General features: G+C 33.8%; 1 protein-coding gene across 1 annotated transcript; it reads left to right on the top strand.

Annotated features, from left to right (window-relative positions):
• Positions 1–389: 389 nt before the first annotated feature.
• LOC149793274 (uncharacterized) lies at positions 390–25,209 on the top strand. Its single transcript, XM_089966338.1, has 9 exons — positions 390–776; positions 1,907–2,227; positions 5,088–5,397; positions 6,830–6,871; positions 8,662–8,982; positions 17,598–17,912; positions 18,733–18,786; positions 20,712–20,814; positions 22,422–25,209. Exons 5-9 carry the CDS (start codon positions 8,790–8,792, stop codon positions 22,714–22,716), a joined length of 960 nt encoding a protein of 319 aa, XP_089822464.1. The 5' UTR covers positions 390–776; positions 1,907–2,227; positions 5,088–5,397; positions 6,830–6,871; positions 8,662–8,789; the 3' UTR covers positions 22,717–25,209.
• Positions 25,210–25,698: the final 489 nt, after the last annotated feature.

The raw sequence follows: 25,698 nt of genomic DNA, 5'->3' as shown, positions 1-25,698 counted from the left end.
ATCATTCTCACTTTAAGCAACATACACATATTCCTTCATTGTGCGACAACATATGTGTTACTTTTCCAGTGCACATGAAGCGACTCTTAGAACAAAACATAAATGTGCACCGATTGTGATTTTCATGAATCATATAAGAGGAAATTTGGTACACTAGCTTTTGACATGCCGTGATATTCAATAAAGCAGTTCAGAGATGAATATACTAGACTGAATCATATCCTTCAGATTGATTGTTCCTTTCTTTCAACTTCTTAGGTTTTCCTGCACGTGCTTATACTTAGAAAAAAACCTAATGTATTATTCAATATTACAAAGACTTTCTGTCCTCATGAACCTTCGTGCTAACAATTGTTTCCTCAAGTGACATTTGTTCGATGTATTATTGAGCCTTTATTAGTTATCAGGGTCTTTAATTCCTGAACAGGACAAAATATTTGTATAAACAACTGTATGTGATATAATTTCCTTTGCAACGTTAATCTCACAACATTTTAACTGTGTGTGATCCTGCAGTGGAACTAAGTACGAACGTGTTTTTGAATCAACCATATAGAATGGAAACAAATACTCATTTTTACCATTTACTATGTGCATGTCTGATGGCTTCGAGAATCAACGTTCTTGTCGGCACAGACTACACTGCTCGTTGATATTTGTAAATTCCATCTTCCCGTTGGAGCACTTTTTAGGAGTCACGGTTGAGTGTAAAATAATGCGTCGTTTAATAAAGATATCGGTTGTCCTTATGTTGTGTGGAATAGGTCAAACAAAAGGTGAGTAAAATATAAATATGTACAATAAACGAATGCTTTACGAAACAGTATTACATTTGCAGTATTCTGAGATAACAAAAAATAACTGCGATTGCTGAGTTACATATTAAAGGCAATGTAATAAAGGAGACTTAAAATATACATTTTGAACTACAAATTAATATCATGGGAAAATGATGTGTTTATATATAATGTATAATAAAGTAACAAAAGTCGAAAACATTCTGACAAATCATATTGAAAGACTCACATAGAAGCTAGTATCAACTTAAAGAAGAATTGATAATACTATTTTGATATGAATAAATATTAACCGCCAAAATTAATGTATTATAAGAACCACTATCCATTTAGACTTTGAGAAATATTTATTTCGCATATGGTTTGGAAAAAATAATATCTGCCTGTACATGAAATTCTGTATAACCTTTCTGGCCCAATCTAGACCCTTCCCCTTCTCTCTCTCTCTCTCTCCAAATATATATATATATATATATATATATATATATATATATATATATATATATATATATATATATGTATATGAGTGTGTGTTTGTATTCCCTTCAGCGGTTGGGAAAGGCTGTGGCCAGTTCAAGTGTTTGAGATCTCTAAGACCTAGTTGTATTGCAATTGGGAATGCCGAACCAAGAATATATAATTTGTTTTATAGATATTTAAAAGCCAACTAAGTACGCAAAATGTATCTTTATTATTTCCAGAATTGATTTTCTTTAAGAAAAGCATTTCGAGACACCTTAGCGGTTGAAAGTGATCCTAGAAAAAAAAAAATGCATATTAAGTTATCATTTGAGCAAATGGAGGTAAGAATTTGGATCTATGAAAGAACCAAACAAAATGTGTGAGAACATCATTCATATATTTAATCTGATATGAACTTGGCATGACTTTAGACTGTTACAAATGTTCTTAGGTAATGAAAGATCCATATTCCATCGACATTGAAAGAATAATAGATCTCCAATAGGCATGATTTTTTTTTGTGTTCAACTTCCTATCTAATGACACTACTTGTATGGTTATGTTTCTTACCATGTGAAAAGATAACCAAATTATATTGTTATCTTGTTTTTGGCATATGTTACAATATTCATAATCAATTTTTGCAGATCTGCTGACAGTTATTCAGGGAAATAATGCAAGCGTTAATATTGATACACATCAAACGGATATAAATACTGCCCTAGAAATAAACTTCTATGGTTACACCAGTAATCTACATTTCACTAATGTGCTGCTGTTCCACCCAGGGAACGGTCAAAAGGAAAACATTTCTATTAACATTAATTACACTGGCCGAATACAAAGAATCGTCTGGAGCAATGCTTGCTTCAGTTTTCTGCTACTAAATGCAAATTTCAATGACAGTGGAAAGTATACAGTAAGGTCAACTTCCACTGAGAAAGGGAACACGAGTGCTCTTGTTGCAAGTAAGTATTCCTTTAATATCAACAAAAACAACTTGTCAAAACTGTATATGTATACTAGAGCAGACTGCCAAACAACGGACATGAACACTTGCATCTTAAATAGGTAACAACCCATCTTGATAAACTAGACGCAAGTAAATAATGCTAGTCAAAATCATTTTATTTTATCTAATCGTAATAAATAATTTTTTCTTAATTCCCGCTCATAGGTGGATGACGATCCATCCTGATTTTTATCTTAAACGTATTATGCATCATAATATCAACTTCACTAGCCTGATTAGAAAGAGAATAAAAGAACGCCAGTAAACCCACCGTGTTTTATATAATTCTCTACAGGCATTGAGAAATGCGAATTATGAAACCATTATATTCATTTTTATCTCGTTATGGAGACTTTGACACATTATTTTGTTATTCGTAATCGCCTAATCCTTCACGCTATATTGTCATATTTTTTATACGCTTATTCAGTTTACGTGATTTCGTGTATGATATAAAATAAAAAAAATATTGCGCCTGTTCAACTGATGACATCACACGAAAAAAACCTATCTTGTGCATGAAAGCAGGTAGATAAAGTTAGTATATATGTCATGTTAAAATAAAACTAAAATTTCGTTAATGAAGACAATCATACGGTAAAGAGCATCTTTTAGAAATAAACAGAAAGTGAAGGGAGAAACAAAACTAATACATATATGCAGCCGTTATAGACATGTAAAACCTTTTTCAAACATAATCGCAGGAGAAAGCGAAGATACAAATAAACAAATGCACGCAATGTGTAACCAAAAGGAAAACATAAGTGAATAACGACTTCTAGGACATTGACTCCTACATGTATCAAATACTAAAACTACCTTTCTTCCAGAAACCAGATTTAAAATGATTCTGTAAACAGTTTATTACAATTATAATTCTACGTATGGCATCAACTGCCAATGTTATGTTCGGTCTTGCTAAGATTATGTGTGCTTCTCTGTTTTATGTTATTTCGTTTTTTGTTGGGGTTGGAAATAGGCTAAGAGCAAACAAGTGTCGGCATTGCCCACACTGTGTGACTTAGAGATTGACAAACTAGGTCAGCTATTATTTATAGGTTCATGATTGTAAACCTGCAAGGTGTTTACCCACATGTTTTGATGTTTGATTGTTTATTTACGCCATTTTATTTAGGAACATTTAGTTGTCTGTTACGAATACCACGCATGTCGTTATGTATTCATATTATAATAGTGGCTGGTTGTATAGAGTTAATACTTAGTCTCTTCGATTCATAATGCGAAAGAGTGTAGAATAATTATTAAAACGCATACTGGCTGAATCATATGACTCATATGTGTGGGTTGTATATAAATATGTTAAATCTTAAATATACTGTAAATTTCTTTGACCACAACACACATCAAGTCAATCCATGGCATTAATTATTTTTGAAATTATTTGGAAGTAAATACATCTTTCATACATCATTTTATTTTATCTAATCGAATAAATACTTGTTTTAATTTCCGCTCATAGGTGGATGACAATCCATCCCCCTTTTTTATTTTAAACGTATTCATCATAATATGAAATTCACTAGCCAGATTAGAAAGAGAATAAAAGAACGCTAATAAACTCATCGTGTTTTATATAATTCTCTACAGGCATTGAGAAATGCGAATTATGAATCCATTAGATTCATTATTTATCTCGTTACGGAAACTTTGACACAGCATTTTGTTATTCGTAATCGCCTAATCCTTCATGCTATATTGTCATATGTTTTATACGCCTATTCAGTTTTCTTGATTTCGTGTATGATATACAATAACAAAAAATAGTGCGCGTATACAACTGATGACAACACATGAAATAAACTCTATTGTGCATGAACGCAGGTAGATAAAGTTAGAATCTTTGTGATGTTAAAATGAAACTCGAATTGGTTAATGAAGAGAATCATACGGTAAAGTGCATCTTCTAGAAATAAACAGAAAGTAATGTGAGAAACAAAACTAATACATGTATGCATCCGTTATGGACACGTAAAACCTTTTTTAAACATTATCGCAGGAGAAAGCCAAGATACAGATAAACAAATGCATGCAATGTGTAACCAAAAGGAAAACATAAGTGAATTACGATTTCTAGGATATTGACTCCTAAATTTATCAAATACTAAAACTGCCTTTCTTCCAGAAATCAGATTTAAAATGATTATGTAAACAGTTTGTAACAATTATAGTTCTACGTATGCCATCAACTGCTAATGTTATTTTGGGTCTTGCTAAGATTGTGTGTGCTTTTCTGTTTCATGTTATTTCGTTTTTTATTGGGGTTGGAAGGAGGCGGGTAGCTAACAAGTGACGGCATTGCCGACACTATGTGACCTAGAGATTGACAAACTAAGTCAGCTTTTATTTATAGGTTCATGATTGTAAACTTGCAAGGTGTTTACCCACATGATTTGGTGTTTGATTGTTTATTTACGCCATTTTATTTAGAACAATTTCTGTGTCTGGTACGAATATCACGAATATCGTTATGTATTCATAGTGTAATCGTTGCTGGCTGTATAGAGTTAATACTATGGCTCTTCGATTCATAATGCGAATGAGTGTATAATAATTATTAAAACTCATACTGGCTGACTCATATGATAACTAATCGTGCATACCTTACTTATGTGTCGGTTGAATACATGTATGTTAATTTTTAAATATACTGTAAATTTCTTTGATCACAACAAACATAAAGTCAAGCCATGGCATTAATTATATTTGAAATTATTTGGAAGTAAATACATCTTTCAAACAAATATTGAAGTCCAAATACATTTTAATGACCTTATTTGATTTTGCTCTGTCTACAGGTCGCATGCTGAATGCACATCCAGGGGAACGCATTACACTTTCATTCATATTTCCTAAATCGAACACGTCTTCGATTAGGATTGACCATGTCACTTTGAAATATATCCACACTGTCCTACTTTATAACGTGACTGAAGAAGATTGCACCTCTACAGAAATTGTAATAGCGGTAGTTATTGAAAACTGTGCTTTTGAAAACAGGAGAGCTCTCCTTCACCTTTCGAAGTATATCATGGCTGAACAAGGGAGGTTATTTTGCATGGGATGAGAAAGGGCGCCTGTTGGATTCTATATTCATTGACGTTGAAGGTACATGTATGACATACAAATTTATGAAGATATATGTCTGTACAAAGAATTTTACATAGATGCTAGTCTTGCACTAGAACTAGGCAAAAGGTTTTCAATGAGATGTTGGTGGTACATAATCTTGTACAATAGGTAAAAATGACTATGATCTCGGTACGTGAACACATTTAAATATAATAGCTGAACAATGTTACAGCGATATTTGATTTCATCAGATGAAATAATACAGGTGCTCTTTAGGAGATCTAGAATATTTTCTGTCACAGTTTACAGATATGACATCATTCAGACATTGTAGAATTAAATATGATTTCGAAAGTACCAGATTTACAAAACAAATTTTTCTATCCAGACTGAAAACAATGAGGCCGTGTCTGGTCTTAGATCATGAGGCACGAAATGCAATCGCACATGCAATGTGTAGATATTTTATTGTTAAATACCGTTGAAAGAATTAAGTCTGTAGACTGTTATGGAAATTTAATTTACTAGTCTCTCTCTCTCTCTCTCTCTCTCTCACTGTCTCTCTGTCAGTCTGTCAGTCTGTTTGTCTTTCTCCATTGCATCAGCGGCAAAATACGTAGAAATCTGTCAGATAAGAGAGAACCAGAATTAGAGCGTTTTGAAGCAATTGAAACTGAATATTCACCAAGTATCCCTACAAACGCTTGGAGCTTGGATCTTAGTAATGGTTTGTATACACTTTTTATGGATATATCTACAGTGTACGAAATACCAACAAAACAAATGCACTAGGCTGTCGAGACTGAACGGTATCTGTCTTGGTTAGGATGCACAAACACAGTAATCTGTGTCGCTCTTTGTTCATAGTTTTTCATATATAACAACGTACAATTAGGTTCTAAACACAGATTACTTTAAAATACGAAATGTCCTGTGGCCTCTATCCTCCCACTATTAATATCTTTGTTTCTCACTGTGTTGGTTGGTCAGACAGCAGATTAATCGACCAGTATTGAAAAACAGGAACAGTAAATAACAAATAAATTTATGGCAGGTGTCCCCAAACCAACACCCGTCTCACTCGCTAGTTTTATGTTCGTTTGTCAGTACATCCGTTTCACCAAATTCTCTCTCACTTTATCTCTCTGTTCCATTCTGTCTCAATCTCTGCGTAAAACGTACCTCATGTTTGGAAACGTACATGAGAGCGAGTGGGGTGAATTACATGTTTAACAAGCACAAGTTTAATAAAGGTTCACATCATCTCTGTTCATGAGGTGTGCATAATGACAGATACGGTTGTAACACGTATACGTTCGATGAATTTAGAAAGAAATCTTGACTGCGTATTTCGTTGAAAGGATATCAACGGTTTTATCTTAGTGTTTCGTCTGAATATATATATATATATATATATATATATATATATATATATATATATATATATATATATATGTCTTATCTTCAGAAAAAGATCAGTCTGCAACATCGAGTTCCAACACAGGGAAAGGTAAGCTGTAAAAGTAAAGCAAATTATTGAGTTGAATTGCTTCACCATTTCAGCCTATTGAATGAGATAAGATATCATTTATTCTTTTATTAAAGAATTATTTCATTAATTGCATAACCCGATTATTCTCCGTCAATAATAATGTTTAACTATTGTGAGTTTATTTAAATTTCTTTAGGTTTCATGCACTTCCCTTTAGTTACAGAAAACCCTAATATAAAATACACAATAGCAAAGACTTTATTTCCTAATGAATCTGCAGGGCAGTCACTGTTTCATCAAGTGACTTTTATTAGATGTATTGCTGAGCATTTCCCGGTTATCAGGGTCTATATTTTCTAAAGAGGATAACATATTTGTTTATACAACTGTGTCTGATATATTTTCCTTTGCGTTGGTAATCTCCCAACATTTTAACTTTGTGTGAACTAATTGAGATTATGTTTATGTATCAACCATATATAGACTGTAAACAATACTACACCGCTCTTTGATATTTGTAAATACATTCTTATCATTAGAGCACGTTTTGGAGTCACAACTTAGTGTAAAATCATGGATAGTTTAATCAACATAAGATATCGGCTGTGCTTATGTTGTGTGGAATAGGGTATGCTAAAGGTGAGTAAAATATACATATGGTAAAAGATACAAATGTTTTATAAAACAGCATGAAAAGCATGAAATGTACAGTATTCTGAGATGAAGAAATAACTGCGATTGCTGACTTAAATATTGAAGGCATATAATAAAGGAGACTTGAAATATACATTTTGAACTAAAAATGAATATCGTGGCAAAATGATGTGTTTAGATTTAATTTTATGTTAAAGTGGCAAAGCTAGAAAATAATCTTAAAAATCATTTTAGAATAACCACATAAAATATAGCAACAATTTAAAGGAGTGTTGCTAATGCTATTTTGATATGGAATAAATATTTACCCCCAACATTAAAATGTAAAGTGCTCATTAGTACTTTCAAGACTGGACTATTGTAACTCCATTCTGTCTGGTACATCTCAATATCTACTCCAAAAAATTCAAAAAATTCAAAACACAGCTGCTCGGATCATACTTAGAGTATCACTCAAAGCACACCTCCCCACTGCTCTGTACTCTACACTGGCAATCCATTCGATCCCGAATCAAGCACAGAATTTGCTGTCTGTGCTACGTTTCACTGACGGACTCTAGTCCAACATACCTATCCGACCTCACCTTTGTGTACACACCAGCAAGATAATTTCGCTCCTCTTCTGACAATCGTATACCCATTATTCGCACTATGAAAACAAAGTCATATGGACAGCGTTCTTTTGCACACCAGGGCCCAGCATCGTGGAATGAATTGCCCACTGAACGTAGACACAAAGACAGTGAAAATCATGCATATATTTAATCTGATAAGAACTTGGCATGCTTTTAGCCTTAGTCACTCCTACACATGTTTGTAAGTAATAAAAGATCCCTATTCCAACGACGCTGAATGAATCATAAATCTACAATATGCAGATGTGTCTGTGTGTATCGATTTCTATGTATGTATGTATGTATGTATGTATGTATGTATGTATGTATGTATGTATGTATGTATGTTTGTATGTATGTATGTATGTATGTATGTATGAACTAAGTATATTTCAAGGTATGAGTGTATGCATGTTTAACTTCATATCTAAATGACGCTACATGTATGGTTTTATTTCAAAAGATTTAAAAAGATAACGAAATTATACTGTTAACACGTTTTTGGCATATCTTACAAGATTTCATTATTCATTCTTGCAGATCGGCTGACAATTATTCAGAGAAGTATTGCAACAATTTATTTTGATACACATCAAACGGATATAAATACTTCCCTGGAAATAAATTTCTCTGGTTACACCAGTAATCGACATTTCACTAATGTGCTGATGTACCACCCAGGGGACGGTCGGAAAGAAAACATTTCCATTAACAGTAATTACACTGGCCGAATACAAAGAATCGTCTGGAGCAATGTTAGTTTCAGTTTTCTGCTACTAAATGCAAATTTCAATGACAGTGGAAAGTATACAGTAAGGTCAACTTCCACTGAGAAAGGGAACACAGGTGTTCTTGTTGCACGTAAGTATTCCTTTAATATCAACAGAAACAACTTGTCAAAACTGTATATGTATACCATAAGAGACTGCCAAACAACGGAAATGAACACTTGCATCTTAAGTAAGTTACAACCCAGCATGATAAACCGGACGCAAGCACCTAATACTAGCCAAAATCAGTTTATTTGATCAAATCGTTAGAAATTCTTTCTATTAATGTCCGTTCATGGGTGGATGATGATGATCCTGCATATCATCTTAAACGAAATATTTATTATTTGTCATGAGTTATGCTTCTTAATTCAAAATGGAATAAAAGAGCACTGATAACCCCATCGTGTTCCTATATAGTTGCCTACACGCGTCGAGAAATGCGAGTCATGAATCCATTAGGTTCATTATTTCTTCTCTTACGGATTCTTTGAAACATCATTCTGTTATTCTTGATCGCCTAATCTTTCACGCTATGTTGTCATATGTTTGATACGACTATTCAGTTTGATGATTTCGTGTATGATATAAAATAATAAATAGTGCACTTGTTCAACTGACGACAACACGATACAAACTTGTATATGAACGCAGCTAGATAAAGATCGTAGATATGCTATACAAAAATGAATCTCACTTAGGAGTAATGAAACGAATTATGCGATAAAGAGCATCTTATAGAAAGACACAGAAAGTGTGTGGCCGAGACTGCTATCGATTTTGTTCATGGTCAATTTTCGTACGTCATTAGAAAAATATTGCCACAACATAACTGTGTTACAGCAGGTGCAGTGAGTATTTTGTCATTGTTTCAGCATTATGATACATTCAACATCAAGATCAAAGTGGCGTAATCTTTTCTTTGACATCTCTCGCATAATTTGGCTATATTTTCTTCACTGCGTTGATACTTCGTGGTAAAGCTGTTGTTGTGCGTGACGCTGTTGGCATCTCCAGCACGTAGATAACCCTGTGTAAGCGATATATTTTTGTTACTCTAGACACAACCAACTAAATTTGACCATTCTATGCGATCATATACAATCAAGATATTGATATCTGATTGTGTTAATCCCTGAGACTAATGAATAGTTATTGCATATCTCAGAGTCTAGCACGATGGGTTTGTTCGTGAAACGACTTCCGTCTCCGATGCCGACAACGCCTGCTGTACAGCCTCTACTGGAAACTGGATGATATCAATAAGAACGAGCTTATGTTTTGTGCGGACCCTACAGTTTATACTGCCTGAATATGAACAAGTATATCGTGCCTGCGTGTATATGATCGTCGATAGCATAGAGAGACTTGCTGAGTTGGAAATTGTTCCTTGGAAGTTCAAATAATGTACGCTGAAGTGAATCACGGACGTTTTTCCTGGATATAACTATTAGATCATTAGGGCACCTTACGTTCAAGAAATCTGATATTGGAGTCTGTTAAATTACATTACGCAGTATTTCACATTGAATTGTATCTAGCTGTAATCTGATTAACGATTTCAATTGTCGTAGTTGTTCATCCTCTAAGTGACGGTCGTGCAAAACATCTTCACAGTTGTTAGAGTAGTTGCTTAACCATTCGTAAGGTGATTTGGATGTAAACGACGGAGGCTGTCCATGACCGCCACGCGTGATGATTGCGGTCGATTGTGTTAATACCAATCAACAAATCTCTGTTAGATTTGTTTGGATAATGTACAAATCTCATCCCATATAACTTTTGTCCGGATATATTTCTCACCCGTTCGTTCGGTGGTCCATGGATCACCTCACCATCTAAAGAAACTATGATACGTGCATGCGCTGACACCACGTTGTCTCATCTCTCTGGCAAGCCGGTGAGTTGGCCTCAAGACAATCACGTCAGGGTTGTAGGTGTTTATATCGCACGTGTTGTTTTGCCAGAGCTACCAGAGCTACCTGGGCTATTCAGTTACACCGTTTCTGAAAATTATCGTTGCGATAATAAACATCAGGCGTTTTTACGTCAGCGGATTCAGAATATTTATGTATTTGTTCGTGTTTACTTTGTCATTAATCCTAGTTCGAGGTGCATCCGCTAATCTCTCCGAGACGACACCTTTGGTGTCTTCTTTGATAAATGGTTTCACAAGATCCATTTTAGGACGACTAATATAAAAATAATACGTGGCGACTATGACAGCGTCATTGGGAAATATTTGATCATCGATTATATGTTTATTGATGAGTATGCATACACAGATGATCTCAAATGAGTAAACTGAGAGGAATTACCTTCGTAATAGATAACTATTGTACCCACATTTTTTCCGTCTTGCATGATTGCATTTATCCGTGACACGAACACACCGTCCGCCGCTGTGTCCCTGACAACAAAATATAATTCGGCTGGATCCATGATTAATCTTGTGCAACGGCGTGCATTATCAGAAGACGAACCCTAAGTAATGATATTTCTGCAGATATCTGTGTTTTCTTTTGGTAACCAAACTTGTTTTGTTATTCGTACGAAATTATCGCAGAGGATACAGTCAATGATGTGATGATCTTAATTTCTAGCATGTATCGTAATAGCACTATTTGAGCCTAACCACGCTTTTTGTGCACAACAATCGTTAAGATTGACGCTGAAATCCGGTTTTTTAAATTGTCCACCAAACCAAATTGGCATCACAGGATGAATACTCGCAGAAAACTCGAATGATTCAATCTCGGCAAACCCAGTAAGATCTATATTTGTCAATGGCTTGTTTATTGCAACTCCTTTCATTAATTTGGGTGCCCGAATCGTGCAAAATAACGATGACACTTGCCAATCCAAGAAAGGTCATCGGATAAGCAGCGATATTGTCAACATAAATCATGTTGAATGTGTTATATTTTGTGTTCCAAAGACTACCATAACCAAACACAAGATTGTGTTATAGCATCAAGAAATTCTTTTCGAGTTGGACGCCATTGATTGTTTTTGTTGGGCTATATGAGCCACAACAGACGCCGTTGTAAAACAGTTAATACGTTAATCATCTTACTCACCATCATATTTCACCGTAATCTATTTCATCGCACGTAGGAGTGATTCCTTCCGATAAAGAACCCCAAAAGGCAGAAGAAACCGATCAAATGTTGAATCGTCCGACTCAGTATCCAGACAGATACAGGATCACGCTTATTTATGTTGTTCATATCTTCGTAGATATCGCCATCATAAAATTCTCTCCCGTCGAAAATTTGTCACCGAGTCGATCTATGCATCTGAAGCATGATGATATAAAATTATAGGAGCACCCTCACTGCAGTATTTACCAGAATTATACAAAATCTCATTGGTTATTGTTTTTATAATTATGGAATTCTTTAATGTTTTTTTTTTCTTTTCTTAAATAGCCACGTCATTTTTTAGTTGGGTTAATCGGAGAGGTTTTACTGTTATTTTTTTGTTTTTTTCTTTTCGATTGGGTAAGTCTATTTCCTCGTCTCAAGTGTAAAACATGTTCTCTGACACTTTGAGCCACGCAATTTAGCGAGCATATTTTCATCGGAGCAGGAGCAGCTGTGTCTGCTTCATTCAAACGATAAAGCACATAAACAACTGCACAATCTAATATGCGTTATTGTAGTATGGTTTGTAAATTCCGGTGAAAAAATCTCTTTTAGAATTATTTTTTCTACTGTGACGACATTCTAATTTTTCCGTGATTCCTTAACAAGGTGAAGTTTATCACGAATAATCCAAGTCTGACGATTTTCACTAACATATTCAGAAATTCAATTTATTCTGAATATGTAATTGATGTCATCAACAAGATTATTAACGATAGCAGATGCTCGTTTGTCATCCATTGTGGAACCAATAAATGTTCCACCGCCATCATACAGTTGTAACTCAAATGGCATTTGTTTCATGTTACCCGGTAATCTGTCAAAATCTGATTTGGTGATGTCCTCTGGCTCAGTCTCAGATAACCTTGTAAACTCCTCTTGTGTTGCTTCTAGTTATCGGATGTGATTTTTGTTGAGCTTTAAATCTGTTTTTGAATTTAGTAATATGATTTTGATTCCTGTAACATCTTGATAGTTCTTTTGCCGTAATCTGGCTTCGTCCCAGCGTCCCATGCTATATGATTACTTATCTTTACAACTCATTGTCATTCAATCCATGATCTTCTGGTGCTGCGATATGACAAAATGAACTACGCAAGATACTTGCGTGCCTTTAATGACCAGATGTCATTGCTCCCAGTGGAACACATTGAAAGTTAACCAGAAATTATGGGTGGATATGTCACTTTTTATTTCTCTGGCAATAATCCATTTGGACAAATTCCTTCTTATCAAAGTATTGTCGTCACAGTAAATAGAGAAAAACAAACTTCCGGTTGTACTATAAGGTGAAGCTTACCAAGATCTTTCATCAAAGCCTAACAAAGGTGCACGTTCCTGGCGGAAATGAGAGAAATGTTGCAGGACAGGAGAGCAGAGTTTCATTATGCAGATCTACAAAAACCAAGATTTGAAAACGGACAAACTGCGATCTCAACAGTAGTAGGTCTACTTCAAAGCTTTTTCGACCGCTTTGTGTGGACAGGTGATCTTGAAAGCAGATCCTCTTTTAATACGCTATGGCCTGATGAAACTGAATATGCATTGATCTATTTAATTAAACACCTTTAAGCTACCATGTAACTAACATTAATATAGCTGATATAGAAATACAAGATGTGCATGAGTATTTCAACAGAACGTTGTTTGTTGGAAAGGGCTGGACAGACATTAAGAGCAATATCTTCATTGTGGTAACACCTTGATTGACAAGATTTCATGATTCAGAACCAGAGCAGGCTTGTGATCGATTGCAGACAAGTGATTTTTGGAGGAGTGGATAATGTTTTTAGCCCAGCGTATATACTATTTACACTTACGTCTTTGTTTATAACTTGGTTGGTTTTTCGAGTTTTCTTTAGAAATTATACCCGCGGTTGGCAAGAGATATATATATATATTTACTTATTTATTTATTCGTCAATTACAAGGTGTAGACGTCTTATTGTTCATTATTCACGAGACAGTATGACACAAAATGGATTAGGTTCGTGAAATGGACTTTTCCTGATATATTGCCATAGGTAATTATCTAGATATTTAGGTATAAATGTTTGGTAACTTGAGAACAATCTTTACATATTGCGTTTGGTTCGTGTTTCGTATTGCATGGCGTGATGTACTATTCGTATTGCATGGTGTGAATTGCTTAGACAATACATAATTTCATGTCACTCTCCTTCATCGGATGTGAATGAGTAAGGGACATTTTTTCTCTGGAATATGATCCGAACCCCTACTCTTCTAAAACTCCGTACCTGTTCTCTCTCTCTCTCTCTCTCTCTCTCTCTCTCTCTCTCTCTCTCATACGCTTGACTATCTTCTCTTATATCAGAAAGACACATCCTTTCATTGTGCGACAACATGCGTTTTTTTCCTATCCAAAATACTTAATATAATCAGAGTATGAACAACTGTTGAATCTGGATTGATTGTCAGTTTTATATTTCATCTGGAGGCAGACTGGTACTCTACTTTGTTTCAAATGCCTTAACATTCATGTTATAGTTGTGTGGTCATGGTAAATGAATATGTGCACAAAATGTGATTTGTATTTGAATACATAGATGTATATCGTACCCGATCCATTACTCATCCTTGCAGATTTGAATCTGACCATTAGCATTCAGGTAAATAATGCCATTGTTTATATTGATGAACGGCAAACGGATGTAGATACCCTTTTGGAAATAAGCTTTTCCGGTTACACAAGTTATCTACATTTTGCTGAAGTGATGAAGTACATCCATACGAAGGGACAAAAATAAACCATTTCTATTAACAGTAATTATACTGGCCAACTTCAGGAAATCGCAATGAACTATAGTCATTTCAGATTTCTGCTAGAAAATGTAATTTTTAAGGACAGTGGATATTATACTATAATGGTAAATTCCATTGAGAAGAGGAATGCAAGCGTTTTTCTTGCACGTAAGTATTCTTAGCACCGTTCAGTAATATCAATATAAACAATTGTCGAAGACAATTCAGTAAAGGTATAACTATAGGAGACAGACACATGAAGGTATAATTTCATCTTCAATAACTATATTCATTGGTAAATAGAAGGTTGGGGAAACAGCTTTTCCTTTCAAATGAAGAGTGTACAATATCATGGATTTGACTAATACAGGGGCGTTAATACTCGCAAAACAGAGCTATAAAAAGAAACCGGCTTTAGTAATGAGAAAGTGGGAAAGAGAGAAGTAGTAGTAGTAATTGTAGTACGTGTGAAGATAACATTGAAAACAAAAAGAAAACCACCTTAAGAACAACTTTGGCAATAAAACGTATTTTTAATTTTGTCTTTGTCACTATTACAACCACCAAAATTATAAGTGTCATCATGGCTACAACACTGTTGCAATATTAATAGAAAGGCAGATAACTGACGCAATCTAATAATGTAATACATAGACTAAATTGAATCCTGTTCACACAATACCACTGTTTATATTGTACCGTTTCAGGAAACCAAGGTGCATTTCTGTTGCGATCATCATAATATGTATTAAGAATCATAATCATGTCATGTTTAGGAGTATCATAATTAATGTGTTGTGTCGACTGTATTGTGTCCTGAAGCAAACATGTACTTTCGCATATTGTCTTGTAGATATAAACCTAATTTAAAATCTCCCATATGGCCACAATTTCATTTACGAAATTCTCAATATCGACCTTTTAGCATTTCATAAAAAAAACACGCATATCTCTATTGGGACCTTACCTATTTATTCGAGTTATTTTCCTATCCTGTATCGTTATATCAGCAATGAAGTTTACCATCATTACCCATGCTCAAACTATGAATTTTATATTCAAATTTATTACTAATCGGAATGGACGCCCGCTGGGCTTGGCCCAAAAATGAAAGAAAAACTCATTACCGCACATTGTTCATCATCAACACCTTCCCTAGCTGAGAAACTCATATTTCGAATGACAGCTCCAGCTGTGGTTAGAACGTCCTCCTCCGATGCGGGAGGTTGTGGGTTCGAACCCGGCCGAGTCATACCAAAAATGTATACAAATAGTACTAACATTCTAACATTTGCATAACTAAGCATTAAGAGGTTAGAGTTAAGATTGGTTGGCCTGGTGTCTTGCGACTGGATAATGCGACTAGTAGGGACATGATGCTACATGTCTGCGGCATGATTACCCAGTGCTAGACATCACTATAAAATGTCACACTGCAGACAATTAGTGATATGACTGAAACATTGTTAAAGCTACCTTAAAAATCAAAATCACAAACACGCTCAAATTCCGAAGTAGGTGCATGGAATATTTCGGCCGATTCAGAACGTTTAGAATATTTTTGGAATTTGAATAATCTCCTAACTGTTGACAGTTCTTCGTAATTGATGAATGTCTATTCAAGTTCCATGCATCTACAAACGCTAAATCTACTCTTTAGGGCATTATCTTTAATGCAAATGATTAGTGTGTGATTTAATGATTTAAAACAAAATAATATAAATTTGTATTAATGCAGTATGATATAGAAGGGAGATGTTCTACAATAAAATGGAACTCAAATAGTAATGAAAAGAAAGAATCGAATAGTTAAGTACGGATTAAAGAATAGCATAGATAATTAAAGAGAAACAAAAGTATTAACCATTTCTTCTAGAGAGACCGTTTTGTTGAGTCATGTTTAAAGTTATTAGGACAACATTTCATTAAAGAAAACAGGCATATACTGATAACTATTTTCCTTACACTTTAGACATTGGTGTTAATTAGGAAAATCAGTTTTGACAAATGAATCCAGAATGCAGAGAAATACATGTATTTAGTATGTCACAAAAGAGGAAGATATATGAGAGTCATAACGCTTAGCTTGATGACCAAAATGTATCACTCAAAATTTCCATTTATTCAGAAACTAAGTATACAATGATTTGATAATCAATACGCTGCAATCACCATTCTACTATTTAAATGATCATTCATTGTTCGACTCGGCCATGGTATGTTTTTGCTTGTCTGTTTTTTTATTGTTGTTGTGGGGTGTCACAAACAATATATAATAATGTCTATAATTAGTAACTTTACGGCTTTATTACAATAATAATTTTTGTATAAAGGTCCATAACTGTAAACATGCACTGTGCATAAACATTTCGTTTTTGGAGATTGTTGCCTGCTTCATTTTAAATAGAATAATGCTGGTGTTCGATATAATGCGCATGCAAATCGTGATATACACATTGGTTTGTTATAATAATGTATTGGATGTTCACAGTTGCATCTACAAAAATGAATAGCTAATTGTTCAGCTTCAATGATTATGCACACAAATGAAAAACAACTAATAAAAACTCAGGCTGGATGACTAACAGGCTAACTATCACGCCATCCTTACTGCAAATAATTAGAGTTCCCACCCCTTATTTCTAGGTTTTCTGCATTTGTTTCCTTTTACAAATCCATAATTCGTCATCACAAGAAACATAAAATTTAACTATGATAATCTATAAAATGCTTTTAATTCAAATGATACAATTCAGAAATATTTAGGTGACCTTATTTTGTTTCATTATATTTGCAGGTCGAATAATCGTGGCGCATTTACGAGAACGATGTACACTTTCATTCCTATATGATGAGACAAACATGTCTTCGATTACAATTGGTTATATGACTTCGAAAGGTAGTTTTCCTGTCGTAATTTACAATTCCTTTAAAGGCGACTGCATTTATCCACATGTCGTACTGGAGGCCGAGACGAACATGCAAACCTGTACATTGGAAAAAGGGGAATTTTCGTTCGCCATTGAAGAAATAATATGGTTCCACAAGGGCTTATATTGTGCTTGGGGTGACAAAGGACGACTCTTGGATTGTCTATTTGTCGACGTTGAAGGTAAAATATGTTTACACATGACTTTATACACCTATAGTCTACGCATACAATTTACGTGTATATATATATATATATATATATATATATATATATATATATATATATATATATATATATATATGCGTGTGTGTTAATCTTACACTCTAAGATACATTTAAAGGAGAAAACAGATGGTAAATAATATTGATAATAAATGTATATGATACCTAAATGAGAACACTTTTAAGGCGACAAGCTGTAAAATTAGATAGCGATGTATATTTGCTTCACAAGAATGCCATAGGATTTCACTAAACGATCTGTAAAACTTCCCTCTTGGAACATCATACAAAAGGTTAACATTTAATTAAATAAACAATATGTATGTATGTATGTATGTATTTATGTAGGTATGCATGGCATGTATGTATGGTATGTATGTATGTATGTGTGTATGTATGCATGCATGTATGTATGTATTTGTGTATGTACGTATTGCAAGACTGACTTCATAGTACCCTCTTCCTATAGACAACAATTAAAAGATGTTGATATTTAAATTGAATATGCAGAGTGTGATCTAAGTTATGCTTCATTAGCTCCTCCTCTCTATTAAAACTTTGCTCGTGTTTGGCAAATGTTTCTGAGATTAATTGATATGATAGGTGTTTGTTATTTGTTTGCTAGAGATTCATAACACTAGTATTTCTGTTCATAAAGGCAATAGTTAAATTGCTCACGACTTCTGATACAGACATTTTTTAAGAGAGAATGACTATATGCTATTTATGGATGTTACATGTATTTTTTCCCTGAACCCTTAAAGGTTATCTCTCTTCAGTGAACAACACAAGTGGATATCTGACGACGTTATCGAATTTGCATACAGAAAACTGTAAGTTGTAAAACAGAATTTAAAGTATTCTTTGGATCATCAGTCTAAGAATATAATTAAATGAATGAATTAGTTTCGTAATTGTTATTTAAAGTATATAATACTAAATAGTGGTAACACATGCAAAATCCTTGAAACACGATTAAACATTATTGTACTAAACACATTTCCGTAAACAGTCCAAGGTTGTCATAGCCTTTACCCCAATGAGACTACGTATAAATTGGTACATAATGCATAGATAAGACGGTAGGAAAACATCATGTTTAAAATAAGCTGATTATCTTGCATTTAAGAAAACAAAAGCTTTCTAGTTTAAACAACAAAACTGATAATGTATCTCTCTAGATAAAATACAAATAGATTTTGTAAATTTTGAAATGTATTTAAACGAATATGTCTCCAACCACCCATATATTTTCTGATTTTTATTACTGTGTCATATTGCATTTACTTCCATGACCATTGTTTCCTCTTTAAAATGCAATTTATTCTCTGTATCACTGACATACAGCAAGATGAATAAATGTTTACTTGAAAGGAAATTAGGATTGCTGAGTTTCCTTTTTGTGAAAAATATATGAGTTTTATATTAACACTTCAGCGTGTATATTATGCATATGTTTGTATCACCTACCTGCATTTCTAACGGAACTAAGATTAACAACAGTCAACTGTGTATTGAGGGAATAAGTCACCTTTCATATTTCCGTTCAGTGAGTCCTTTAAAAATTGTAATTTTGTACCTTCGTGGCTATGCACAATTATTTTTGCAAATTGACAAGTTGATTGTATTTGTGAGCCTATATTTGCACTTATGTTGATAAAATAAATATAAGACACACTTATGCTTTACGTATGAAAGACGGCTTAAATTACGAAAGTAAGGCACGTCACACACAGCATGGTTATCTTCTTGAAGAATGAGCACGCATGTATTGGGTCATCGGCAAGTATGTTCAAACGAGTAGTGAATATACACTAAGTGCAAGGGCAAACCAACATGAGGTAATGCAAACATGCAAATGAATCTACAGTTGATCTGAGTCATTATGAATCTGCAAATAACGTTGCCACATACTTTAAAATTGTTATCGTTCTATTTCCGTCGGTCAGTTTTCCTTCAACATTGACTATTGTTGACAGGTCCAGAGACAATGTCGCATGACAAGAGATAATCCGCTACGATATTTGTTCACGGATCTTCATGGATATTGTATACAATGGTCACTACAGAAAGAAAGAAGAATGGGGAGATTGACCTCGGATATTGCCATCTTTTTGCAAAGAAAACCAATCTGTTTTAGAACTTTATGTTAGCTTTAAAAGAACATTCAATAGAGAATTATATCGATTATTAAGAGTGTGTCACCCAATCAAGACATGTCTCTAACAAACTTGACATACTATGCCATCTTTGTTTCATTGGTATGTAGAACACTGTAGATTAAACAAATCGAACGTGTATACATGCCTACCCATTAGTAAAGTGCAATTTGAAGAGTTTCATCAAGGGCACATTCGTTTTCACTTTCACTCCGCACATTTCCAAGTGAGATAATAGATTTAGATGCAATTGTCTACTATGTTTAATTCATTTAAACCATAGTTATTACTATATTTGCTAATTATATTCAAATGCAATGTTGCTATTGATTAGTCAGTGGTAGCAATAGACATATGATGCAATCATATTGCACCACCATGTGCCGATCGCTATTTCATATAATAACATAGAATGATAAGTTGCTTTATACAGAATTATTAATAAAATATGACTTCAATATAATTTTGTATCAAGCAATTTATCATACTGTATATATATATATATATATATATATATATATATATATATATATATATATATATATATATATATATATATATAACAATGTGTCATTTGACAATAACATATTGCTTTTCAGATTGTCGTTCCACACGGTTTTTTGTGTATATTGGTGTTGGAGTTGGGGCTATTTTAGCTGTTGGCTTTATCTACTGCTTTCTTCAACACAGATGTAGATTCCGGTAATATATATATATATATATATATATATATATATATATATATATATATATATATATATATATATATATATGTATATATATATATATTGCAACTGTACTGACAGGGTTAATTTCATGAGCAAACCTGTTTCGTTCTTTCATTCTAGGATGTTTCGGTATTTATTGAAGTGTAAATGTTCCCTAATTAGTCACAAAGGAAATTAAATTTAAATAGCAGTATGGCAACTTTGTGTGTGATTAGGTACAATGTCACCTTGATAAATATCATACTGTGATATGTTAATCGATATACTTCTAATTTAGCCATCATTGTCATAAAATCATTGGCTTCTGGCGGCAATTTTCATTTTAATTATTACTTAATTTTTGTTCATTAGCATCGCCACATGGTTATCGAGCATATAGCCACGGGTTTGTCATCGGTCCACTTGTCACAGTGCATGCGGAACAAACGACTGTTTGATAGTAAATATGACTTCATAGAATTCCAACATAAGTGTCCAAACAGGATATATAAATTACACTTTGAGAATTGATATTCCACTCTGCGCATTTTTGGTCATTCCGAAAGACCTGTTGTATTTTAGTGACATCCAATGCTAATAACATATGGCGATAACCTTGTAAGAAAGCGGACGGAAGCAGGTTATGGAAGCAAATATGCGGATTGCATTTAAAGTCTGCCTTATGATTCGTATCATGAGATGAGTGTTGGAGTGCTGAGGGGCTACGATTACGGTATTTGAAGTACTATTGTATCTAGGGTTGCAATGCTTGTTCTGAAGTTTTAACGGAGGAGTTAATGACGATGTTGATGTTATTGATACATAGATGATTAAGCCGTAGCTTTATCTGCATTTGAAACAGACTAAAACATAAAATCATTCCGCAGACACTTATCACGGTTAAAACATTTAATTGTTTGTGTCGTTCGATAATATGGATCCGTAGACGCGATTGAATAACCATATAAAATTGTTCTAATTCTCGATACGTTTCCATTTCTTTCAAGAACCCGATCAGTTGATTATTTTTAATGGCAAATTAAATTCGCGTTTTAGAAGGTCACTAATCTGAGTAAAATACTCTGTTTTACACATTCGTCCATAAACCACTATAATTGTCAATCACTCAGACTATTTTCTGCCGTCTTTTTCGATTCCCGTTTCTGTCTTTTTCTACTTAGTTTATTTCATTTCCTCAGGAACATTTGCATTACGCAATTTGTGTTATGTGCTAATTATTTATGTTCAGACTTTGTAAACAAAAGTATTAAGAAACACTTAAAGAAAATGGATAGAAAGGACCGAATATCCTTGAAATTAGAAGTTGATATTATGGTAATTTGTAGATACTCGACTTCATGCACTTTCCAAATAATTCGGCCTTCTTCACCACTCTCATCTTAAGCTGAAACTTTTGGCGAAACGTTAAATGCATGTGAATAACATGATACAGTAAATGCATAATTCGATTTTTAAGCAGTGATGATAACTGAATAATACTTTGAAACAATGGACACACCCAGCTTTCTGTCACTATCAAAATATAGAATATCTATTTATGTGTGTCAAATATCATGTGTATGTATTCATTCGCTTTTCTAGCTCACGTGAAAACAGACCATCAAATAGTAATCATACTAAAGCTGGCAGAGATGGAAACCTGGAGGAAATCTCTTTGGAACCTTGCTGCACAATTTCAATCAATGAAAAGGAGAAACCATGCACTGCTGTTGACGAAAATAGTAAACAATATCATCTGAATAAACCTGCTGGCAAGAAGAAGAAAACGAAGCAGAAAAAACCAGAAGAGATAAGAAGTGTCATTGATATCAGTGTTGCTACGGAATTTGACGAGTTTTTGAATCCAATTTATTCTGGCGCTGTGAAAGGCGAATAATACATCAATTAGGTTCACTCTGACGGTAAATACTGACTCGTTATTAAAACATTACAGAATAGAATTTTGAAATGATCATCATAACTATATGCACACGATATGTTGAAAAGAAATCGAAACACCATTTGTAGTCCCTCCAAATAAATGCCTAGCAAGATTATACAACAAATTAAGACAACAAAAGAAAATGACCATATACGGGGCACACAAGGAATTATATAAGAAAATTTGGAATGATTTATAAGGCATTCTTCATAATAAACGCGTTTCACGGTGCAAGCAAGCATCTAAGAAAGTCTTAGCCTGTGCACAGTGTTATGTAAAGCGCTTTCCGTAACTCTCTATGTGTCACAATCCAGACCATTCTTGTTTGACCTACATCATTATCTTCCTCAGTAAACGTATGTGACCTTATCGAAAACAAAACGACAAAGTGCAGGTTTAGAATCATTTGACAACGTTTCGTTTGCAAATCCTAAATGTTACCATGGGCAACTATACTCTTTAGCAGGAATGGGTTGCTTGCATATGTTGACAACAATAACTTGTAGTCTTTTACCAAGAGCAGACTATTTTGCACGTGTTGCATACCTGTAAATACATATATATCCCTTCCCGAAACCAAATGCAGTTAAATTCTGATTGTGATACGACAAGCATCGATAGCAGAGTAGGAACTACCCTATTCATTCTCAACGATGAGACATTTGTCTAAAATTTACACCTCAATTAGTAGGGGAAAAAGACATGCTTCATGATATCCCTGAATTCAGTTATATGCGTGAGTCTTTATCAAATCTATGAAAACTGCGTAGATAAAGCCCTTCCAGATGAAATAAGATTTTAATGCATAAAACAAAACCAACCTGTTTTTTTATGATACATACAACTTACAGACATACATTGTACTGAGGGTAACCACGCTATTTTTTTCCAGACATTAATGCACGCGATATTTTAGAAGTTTAATGTAGACAGAAAGTAATGTTTCTCTTAAACCTATGTATTGTTACTTTATTTGCAATTATGCACAGCTTCATCAACTATTTACATGTGATAGCATGCTAATAAGCCTATGCATTCTAAGATACAAGGCAGATAATACAATATATGTATCTGACCCAATGATACATTGCGCACGTCATAATTATACATGTACAAACCGTACCCTATATTTTAAAAATCAGATATTTATGTGTACAATACAGTGGAAGAGATCATCAACATTTGACAGAAAAAAATCATTATCTGGGTATTTTATATGTCTGATTTCAAATTGACTGCACCATTTGATGATGGTTCTTTATACTGCTTATTGAATATTTCCTGTAGAAAATTGTACATTTGGTCGATTTTAATATTGTGGAAAATCTTACTATAATATATCGGTATCCATATCACGTATTTATCAACACGCGGATAAGACGTACAGAAAATACAAGTTATATCAATACAATTGAACGATTTGTATTACATATTTAGCAGCAAATCTCGGTACGTATTCAAAGTATCAGTTTTGAGACTTCAATACTTTTATACTGATAATTATGTAGCTCGAATAAACAAGGGAATTTGCATACATTTTTATGTCATTATAATTACGCAGGACGATAGTCTGGTCAACGACCAATTCCGGAGAGAGCAACAAACACTGTCTACTTAGCACTCGGAATAAATCAGATAAACTGTAATAATCTATGTTGTTAATATAATGGCCGACGTGCATACTCACACTAATGTAAAACTATGAAAAGTAATGGGCTATTTGAAAGAACGAATGAAAAATATATCGCTGAGTTTGATGGACTAAGGTTTTCTCTTTGCAAAAGGCAAGCCCAGTATTTAAATTGGTCATATAGAGGGCCCATTCAGAAAACAAAGGAGCTTATTTTAACTCTTGTTATCAAACAATAGCACATTCCAGAACCATTCTTGAAAAGACGTCTTTAAAATAGATCGATATGTGATGACGATCTAATCAGCTCCTAAAACGATTATCTGGGATATAACACATATACCATCACTTCAGTGTAAACGTTTGTTTTTTTATCTTCCTAGAAAATTGATGTTTTACCATCCATGCCTCTTCCGGTTGCACATGAATATAGGAACGTGGAAGCTCTTTTACAATTTGTTCTTTAAGAATTATGGAATTACATCCCTTCTTTTACGCATCACTACTTTTCATTAGTTATCACAGGAATGGAATACCAATTTGATTCCTACATAGTTTGATGCTAATATATTACAACAATCAGATTAATCTCTGCGTTAGAATATCATACAAGCCAAATATATCACGTTTATATGCCTTTAGGATAGACATTACTTTACATTGCCAAGACTGTACCAAATAACAAAACTTCGTTTCAGTGGTTATTGTAATTCAGTTTCCGAAGGAAATAAATTATAGAATATCAAAATAAATACAAATAATGTATTCCCAATTACAGCACATTTAATGCAGTTTATAATAAAACAATTTAAAATATAACTAAATACATTTGCTAGCCAATGGATGTATCTGGAAACATTTTGTATTTTTTTCTTCCCTCCCCTATCCCCAGAGATAAACAATTCACTTCTGTTGAATTTGTCGCCCTTTAATAAATTGCCTCCTGAGCAACAGCCTAGTTCAACTATGTAGTCCGGTCGGCTCCAACTCGAGGTATGCACTATACCCATTTGCGCGGTATTGTAAACTCACTAAACAATAAAATCAGCATTATTGTAATGTCGACAGATGACTTGAATATAAATGTCGCATTTCAAGGAATTTCTGCCATGATCAAATATTATATCAATGCAATATCCTCCTAATGGAATTATATTATCCTAAGGATAAAGATACATACCACCTCTTCTCATCAGTTTCTGGTATGAATAGTATAGTTTAGATGTCTACGATGTCCTTAATTAGAAGCTTGTTTTGTTTAACGTATATTAAGAACTGTTTATGGTACCTTTTATATTACCTTTGCC

The sequence above is a fragment of the Sinohyriopsis cumingii genome, chromosome 8, assembly GCF_028554795.1.
Source record: "Sinohyriopsis cumingii isolate HCF-2022 chromosome 8, ASM2855479v2, whole genome shotgun sequence".
Classification (NCBI taxonomy): Eukaryota; Metazoa; Mollusca; class Bivalvia; order Unionida; family Unionidae; genus Sinohyriopsis; species Sinohyriopsis cumingii.
Note: the sequence above shows the minus strand (reverse complement) of the source record. Positions and strands in the feature narration are given on the sequence as shown.